Source organism: Chiloscyllium plagiosum, chromosome 7 (assembly GCF_004010195.1).
Source record: "Chiloscyllium plagiosum isolate BGI_BamShark_2017 chromosome 7, ASM401019v2, whole genome shotgun sequence".
In the NCBI taxonomy this organism is placed as follows: Eukaryota; Metazoa; Chordata; class Chondrichthyes; order Orectolobiformes; family Hemiscylliidae; genus Chiloscyllium; species Chiloscyllium plagiosum.
Genome location: NC_057716.1, coordinates 88,417,833 through 88,426,663, shown reverse-complemented (window position 1 = coordinate 88,426,663; position 8,831 = coordinate 88,417,833). Strand labels below are relative to the sequence as shown.

The 8,831-nt window shown below is 37.8% G+C and overlaps 1 protein-coding gene across 1 annotated transcript in view; it reads right to left on the bottom strand.

Annotated features, from left to right (window-relative positions):
• Window positions 1–8,831, bottom strand: part of tnfaip6 (tumor necrosis factor, alpha-induced protein 6) — a 48,304-nt gene that overhangs the window by 1,120 nt on the left and 38,353 nt on the right. The window contains exons 4-5 of the mRNA XM_043694155.1: window positions 5,162–5,390; window positions 3,459–3,499 (exon numbers count right to left, since the gene is read on the bottom strand). Of these exons, the coding sequence (XP_043550090.1) occupies window positions 3,459–3,499; window positions 5,162–5,390 (270 nt within the window). The remainder of the gene's footprint in view (window positions 1–3,458; window positions 3,500–5,161; window positions 5,391–8,831) is intronic.

Genomic DNA, 8,831 nt, shown 5'->3' with positions numbered 1-8,831 from the left:
GGAGAAAGTGAGGTCTGCAGATGCTGGAGATCAAAGTTGAAACTTTATTGCTGGAACAGCACAGCAGGTCAGGCAGCATCCAGGGAACAGGAGATTCGATGTTTCGGGCACAGGCCCTTCTTCAGGAATCTCCACACTGACTAATGCACCTAACACTAAGGGTAATTTAGCATACCCAATCCACCTGACCTGTACATCTTTGGATTGTGGGATTGTGTGATTTGGAGAATTGCAAACTCCACACAGACAGGCCCCCAAGGCTGGAATCAAAACTGGGTCTCTGGCACTATGAGGCTACAGTGCTAATCACTGAGCTGCCTTAAAGGCGATGACAAACACAGATCCTGTGAACCTATTACTTGCGAACCCCAATGCCACACCAGGTTACTGTGGATTTAACCCATGACCTTGGGCATTATTAGCACCACACCCCAACCATCTACACGAACTGACCAACACGTAGATCATGACAGTTGGAGTTTTATTCTGTTAAAGACAATAGTGCTTCAAATGTAATGGGAGAATGTGAAAATACACAAGAAAAGCAAGGAAATAATATTACAGTAGATAGCCCAGGCTCTCTCCTCACTCCAGTTTTGAGGCTAGTGAGCTAGAAATTGGGGAAAAGCTTTATTACATCATAACCCTGAACTGTTTCTATGCTGTGGTTCCTGATTGTGAGCAGAGGGCTAAGAGGAAATCCTTTGAAATTAATGTCACCAATATCTGATTAGTGCAAAATTTTGAATTCTTAACATCTTTTTAATGACCCAAGTGGGAATCACCAAAATGCTAAAGGCAGAGAATGCCACAGCAACTGGTTGCTTTATTCAGCCAACCTATGTTTCTCCAGTGCTGTTGTTATGTCTTAAGGGCAGTATGTTAGTGTGAATCTACTCATGGTATCATCACTGTGTTACAGCATGGGACTTGCAATTACAATTGTATTATAGCATGTGACCTGAGGGTATAAATATACAATACAAGGAACAATATTAGGCCCTTCAGGTTTGCTCCACTATTCAACAGATTAACTTGGTCAGTGACCAGTACATACATAGTACTCCAAATGCGGCTTCACCAAAGCCCTCTATAAGTGAAGCATAACCTCCTTGTGCTTGCATTCAATTTCTCTCACCTTCCCAAATAACTTGCTGGACCTGTATACTAATCTTCTGCAATTCATGCACAAGGACATTCAGATCTGTCTGTATCTCAGAGCTCTACAATCTCACACTATTAAGCTGATAAGCTTATTTGTTATTCTTTCCCACTTTCCCACATTGTATTCCATTTGCCAGAACTTTGCCCATTCGCATAGCCTATCTGTATTCCTTGCAGGCTTCTTATGTCCTCTTCATGACTCATTTCCCTATTTATGATTGTGTCATCAGCAAAGTTAGTTCCTATACTTTCGGTCCTTTTAACCAAATCTTTATTATAAATTGTAAAGAGTTGAAGGCCCAGTACTGACACTTGTGGGACACGACTCATAACATCCATCCAGCCAGAAAAGACCCATTTCTTCCTACAATCTGGTCCAATTTAGCCAGCCAACCTCCCAACAATGCCAATATATTATTCCATATACCATGTGCTTTTTACACAATAACCTTATCAAATACATTCTGGAAACCTCAATACAATACATCCACTGATTCTCCCTTATCTACAGTATAAGTTATTTTTTCAAAGAATTCCAATTATTTAATTAAACATGATTTTCCTTTGACCAAATCATGTTGGCTCTGCTTGGTTACCTTGAACTTATCCACGTGTTCTATTATAATGTCTTGAATAACATTTTTCTTATGATAAATGTTAAGCTAATGGCCTGTAGTTTCCTGCTTTCTGCCTCCCTCCCTTTTTGAATAAAGAAGTTTCATTAACTCTTTTCCAATCAAAATGAACTTTCCTTGAATCTAATGAGTTTTAAAAATTAAAACCAATGTTGTTTGGTCAGCTGTGTTTTTTTTGGGGGGGGGGGTCTGCCTTGTATTTGGAACCAGATTTACTGCACATTTATGTCCAATATTCCATACGCTTTACAGATTTAAAGAAAAGCTGGATAGCTTTTGGGGAGTTGAGACGAACCACACCTTTTACAGATTTTGTTGTTGGGTACACTTTGCAGATCATTACAATTATATTTGTTTCAGGAGAGGGGCATTAAAGAGGAGAAGAGAGGTTTATTGATTTAGCAATCACCTTCATGCCAAATAGAACCTTTATGTAGGTTCTTTAAGACAAGAAAAGTACCAGGTCATTGATGCAATGCTTCAGGACAAAGCATAAAACCATAGCGGCAGGCCATCAAAAATTACATGCTTTAGGTGCAGCTGAAAAATATTCACCACTGTGTCATAGCAAATGACTTGAAGGTCTAAAGTTCTCATGCTAAATTTTACCTTGACTGTTTTAAACATGGCACGCTAATGGGAGCAGTTCCTTGTATTGTATATTTATACCCTCAGGTCACATGATATAATACAATTGTAATTGCAGGTCCCATGCTGTAAATTCTTAGCTTCATATTAGCCCAGACACTTTTCTTATTCAGGAATGAAATATAGCTGCAACAAATGTCCTTTGGATCCTTCAATCTCATGATATTCATGACTAGTTTCTTGTGTTGTAGGAGATAACATTAGCATTGCAATGTCAGGTAAAATACACTATTGAAGGCAAGCTCACACCAAATGCTGCCATTTCTAACCAACTGTCTAATCCTACTAATGGCATTTGTTTAGTGCTATAGAATCCCCACATTACCATTGTTACTGGCACCGAAATTGAATTATGGATGTTTGTACCTGATAGTCAATTCAGCTGAAGAATTGACTATTGCACATGTGTTTGCATAATGTCATACATCTGTGGTTAATTTCTATGATGTTTACATTTTGTGCATGTCTGTTAGGTAAGTGTTGGACTCAAGTCTTATCTGTTGGGCTGACCTCTAATTGCACCATTGGAGATTTGTTGGGTTCAGAGCTGAGTGTCATGTCATTTTAATACTGCTTTTTCCAACATTAATTGTAATTCAGAAAGCAAAGGGATTAAAGTTCATTAACATCTTAAGATCAATGTCTTTCTTCCTTGCATCTAAAACATTGGTTTGAGATTGGTTAGTTATGATGGCTACTCAATGGATCACAGCAGCAATCTGTGAGTTGACTAAATTAAAGGCGCACATTTTCTGCAGTTGTATCGGACTAGGTATTGTCATCAGGAACTAGTGCCTCTTTGGTTGGAATGAAATTGATACATAAGCAGTAATGGAAAATTTGTTCAGGAAACAATGTCACAAATAACTTGAGCACTTCATATGCAACACTATATGAAGAGAATTTGACATTTTTTCAACAATTCTTAAAGAAAGTTGACTTCAGAAAATTCTAAAACTTTGAGAAGTATTTCTAGTTCAACACACAAGAATTATTCAATTATATGGTTACCTGTACTAATGATGTCACTTGGTAATTTGTTTCCACAAAACCTGAGAACACACAAAATAGGAAGTTTGAAATTGAGCAGTAGAAATGGAAGATTCCCTAGTGAAAAATATAAACTTAAAGATGCAAATTGGATTTCCGGTCTTCAAAATAATCAGAGACACATTCTGACTTGAAGCATATTTCCCAATGCGGAAACATTGTCTTTACACTATAGTCTTTACATATGTAATGTTTTTCAGGAGACAGGAATATATCTTGATTCTGGATTTGGAATCAATTATTAAGCAGGTTACAACTGTTAGAAAAATTCAAGGTAATCTCAAAGTCAGCATTGTTACAGGAAAGGGTAATCATGTTTAATCAATTTATTGGATTTTCTTGAAGGAGTAACATGATGTGGATAAAGGGGAGTCTGTAGACATGGATTGTGGATTTCTAGAAGTCATTTGACCAGATACCACATGGAAGGTTTTTGCACAAAGTAGAAACACATGATGTTGAAGGTAACATGCTAGAATGGATCGAAGTTTGTCTGACTGGCTGGCTGGCAGAAAATGGAATATGCATAAGTAGGCCATTTTCTGATTGATAGATGTGAAGTGTGAAGTTCCATCGAGGCTTTACAATTTATAATATTGACTTAGAGAAGAGAAAAAGAGGAGCAGGGTAACTAAATCAGTGGCTAAAACAGAGATAGGTGAGTAAGTATGCTGTACAGAGGATATAAAGAGGATACAGATAAACATAGATAGGTTGAGTGGGCAAAAATCTGGTAAATGAAGTTTAATATAGGAAAATGTGATATCTGGCAGGAAGAATAAAAAAGAGTATTACCTAAATGGAGAACATCTGAACAGAATTCCAAGGTGTAGAGGGATTTAGGTATTCTAACACATGAGTTACAAAATGTTAGTGTTCAGGTACATCAAGAAATTAAATTGGCCAATAGAATGCTATTGTAAGTAATGAGAGGAATTGAATGTAAAAGTAAGGAAGCTATGTTTCAGTTACACAGGACATTGGTGAGACCAAATTTTGAATACAGTTTGTAGTTTTAGTCTTCTTATTTCGAGAAGAATGAAAATACATTGGTGGTGGTTCTGAAAAAAATTACTATATTGATATCTGGACTGAGTGGCTTATCTTATCATAGAAAGGTTGGAGAGACTAAGCATGCATTCTCTGGAATTTAGAAATATGTGGTGTGGTTTGATTGAATTCGATAAGATCTTGAATGGTCTTGACAAAGTGAACATGGAAAAAGTGTTTCCTCCTGTGGGCCAGTAAGAGCTAAGGGCTCTGTTTTAAAATTAGGTGTCACCCTTTTATGACAGAGATTAGATTTTTTTTCTCTCAGAGATTGTGCAACTTTGGAACTCCACCTTAGAAGGTGGTGGAGGCAGGTTCACTTAAATCTTTTAAGGCAAAGAGAGATAGATTTTTGTTAGCCAAGGGAATCAAAGATTGTTGGAAGCATAGAAATGTGAAATTCAAAACACAAACTATGATCTTATTGAGTTGTACAATCGGCATAAGGGGCCGAATGGTCCAATTATGCTCCTAATTCATCTACTTCTATGTTTATTTAAAAGCAAAAACTAAATCTACGTGAAACTGGAAAATTTGATATTTACCCAATCTCACTGTGTTACCACAGTACTGTTCTCATACATTATTATCCCATCATTCCAATAAACATTTACCTGCCAACAAAGCCTAGCAAATCATCATAACTGTCATACACTTCAAGGTAGTCAGATAAGCAAGATGGGTCATCTTCTATATCAAATTCCAGAAACTGTAATTGGATGCGTTGCTTGTATTTAAGTCGAATGTGCCAGTAACAGACTTGTTGATCCTCATACTCATCTGGGAAATTTGGGGACTTGATAATCCGTTCTGGATCTGTTAGAACACCACCACATTGTTTTGCTGAAGAATAGAAAATATAAGCAAAGAGATTATATTCTGCAAAAAACTTGAAACATTCTTCTATGAAATATATTGTCATGGTAACAGATCATAATTCTGAATTATTTATGGACATATTTGAACTTTTAAGTCTGACAAGTTGTTTCAGTTTTTTGTTGAAAAAGAGCATATGAGCCAGACATGGCTGTATTGTAATTCAGTGACTGTCTGGAATGTTCCTGTTTGGATTGCCCTCAGCATCAATACAGACTGTGGAATATTGAATAAAAGGATGTCAAAGGATTGCAAAGAAACACTACAAAAGAAGCGACACAATGAAAAAACCTGAACCATCTCCGTGTATTACACCCCCAGATGATGGATGTTATGTGACAGATTAGAAATACAGTGTGGGCAAAAGAGATGTCTGTGCTGTAACCTGCCAGGAATATAAAAAAGATGAGGTTAAAAGCCATTATTGCATTTCTTGTGCAGTAGAAAGATGATTAATCAGCAAGGGAATCAGGGTTATGAAGAAAATGGAGCTGTCAGATCAGCCATGATCTCATTGAATGCCAAATCAAACTCAATGGGCCACCTTCTGCTTCCCTCATCTAAGGATGTGTGTGTGTGTATATATATAGACTGTCATTCTGGTGTTACAGGGATAAAGTGTGGTGCTGTGATGGTAACAGCTAAGAACATCCTTTGAGTTTGAAAATAAGAAGGATACAATGGGAACTCTGTCTCTCTCACTTTCTGACTGCTGAAGCAAGTTACCAGCCAAAACCCACAGCCAAACAGCAAACCGGATTACTTTTCCAGCAAATCTGCAAAATCCACAATCACCAAAATAAATGGTCAACTACCAGAATCAATGCTACCAAAATTACCCAGCTCAACAGCCACAACGTTTCACCATCTACTCCACAAGGACCACCCAAAAGTTGATTGATTTGTCTTTTTTAAAAAGTTATCTTTTTATTTACTACTTATTTCTCATTTGGGTTTATGTGGGTTGTCTTTTATTTTTCCTCATGTTTTTGCAATGAATAAACACACTCTTTGCATATTAATAAATTGAAACATGCACCTCATTTCTAACTGATTAAAGATTCAACAGTCATCTTAGATGTGTTGTAGGTAATCTAATCTAATTCATTTGCATCAGTTGTATGACCCTTTGATCTTTTACTTATAAATTCTGTGTCTATGGTCTGTCTCTCACTAGCACCTGAAGAAGGAGCGAGAGTCCAAAAGCTTGTATTTTCAAATAAATCTTTTGGACTATAATCTGGTATTGTGTGATTCTTGACCTTATCCAACACAGTCCAACACCGCACCTTCACAATATGGAAAAGGACAGAGATAAATGAGGAGTAAAGGTTTTATACAGGGGGAAGTGGTTTGGCTGAAGTGGATTAGATAGGACTGCTAAAGGATAAATCAGTGGTGAACCAATGGGAGATAACTAAAAACTGAGAATCTTAGGGCACAAAGCAGATATGTCCTCTCCAAATATAAGAATGGTACTGCCAAATTTAGACCCCATGGTTGTCTAGAAAGATACAGGGGACGATTAAGCAAAAAAAGAAAGTTTATGATAGTCTCAAAAACTCAACACTGCAGATATTCTAGAACAGTAGAAAGTACAGGGAACAAGTGAAAAAGAAATGAGGAAATCAAAGAGAGGGCATGAACAACTATTAGCAACAAGATAAAGGAAAACCTAAACATGTTTTACTAATAAATAAAGAGCAAAAGGATAATTAAGGAAAATGTGGGGCCTACCAGAGATGAGAAAGGGAAATTGAGTAATGATGCAGAATATATGGGAAGAATTTTAAAATCATTTTTTTGTTTCTGTATTCACAAGGAAAAAGATGATGTGGATATGGTCATCTAAGAGGAATAGTGTGATATATTGGACAAAATAATCATAACAAGAGAGAATGTGTTAGAAGTGTTGGAATCCTTAAGGTACCAGAGTCAGATGGATTGTTTGCAAGCATATTGAAAGGGGTCAGGGAGGAAATAGCAGGTGTTCTGAGGATTATTTTCCAATCTTCACTAGACACAGGTGAGGTACTGGAGGAAAGCAAACATTGTTCTGTTGTTTAAAAAGGGCACAAAGGAAATGTCAAACAATTATAGGCAAGCTAGCCTTACTTTGGCGGTGGGCAAATTGTTAGAATCAATCCTGAGGATAAACTGTCAGTTAGAAAGGCGTGGACTAGTCAGGGATAGTCAGCATGGCTTTGATAATTGAAGGTCATGCCTAACAAATTTGATTGAAATATTTGAGGAAGTGACAAGGAGGATTGATGAGGGTAATGCAGTGGATGTTATCAACGTGGATTTCAGTAAGGCATTTGACAAGGTCCTACATGGCAGACTAGTCAAAAAAGTAAAAAGCCCATGGGATACAGGGTAATGTGTTGAATTGGATCGGAAGTTGGCTGAGTAACAGCAAATGAAGGGAATGGTTGATGGCTGCCTTTGCGAATGGAAAGCTGTGTGAAGTGGTATTCCATAGGGTTCGGTGTTGGGACCCCTGCTATTTGTTTTCTACATTGATGAATTGGACTTTAACAGGGTGGGGTTACAGTTGGGATATTTACAGATAAAAATTGGATGTGTAGTGGATGTTGTAAAGGATAGCTGTAAGCTCCAAATTATTATAGATAGGCTGGTGGCGTAGGCAGCAAAGTGGTAGATGGTGTTCAACTATGATAAGTGTGAGGTAACGCCATTAGGGAGGTCAAACAGTAAAAGGGAATACAACAAAAAAATGAGAATACACTGAGAGGGGTAGATGAAGTGAGAGATCTTTGTGTCCAAGTGTACACGTCTCAAAAGATTGCAGTATGGTAGGTAAGGTTATAACGAAGGTATATGGAATGCTTTCCTTCAGTGGCAGAGGTACAAAATACAAAAGTAGGGATATAATGATGAAATTGTATAAGACACTGCTGAGGCCACAACTGGAGTATTGTGTGCAACCTGGTCACTACATTACAGGAAGGATGAAATTGCTCTGGAGAGAGTGCAAGGAAGATTGACTAAAAAGTTGCTGGGCTGGAGAATTGTAGCTCCAAGGAGACATTGAAGAAGTTGGGGTTGTTAGCGTTGGAACAGAGAAGGCTGAGGGGGGACATGATTGAGGTATACAAAATTGGGAGGGGTAATGATAGAGTAGATGGGGGAACTTGTTTCCCTTAGCCGAGGGTTCAATAACCAGGGGTCAAAATTTCAAGCTCAGTGGCAGATGGATTATAGGGGACATAAGACCATAAGACCATAAGACATAGGAGCGGAAGTAAGGCCATTCGGCCCATCGAGTCCACTCCGCCATTCAATCATAGCTGATGGGCATTTCAACTCCACTTACCCGCATTCTCCCCGTAGCCCTTAATTCCTTGTGACATCAAGAATTTATCAATTTCTGCCTTGAAGACATTT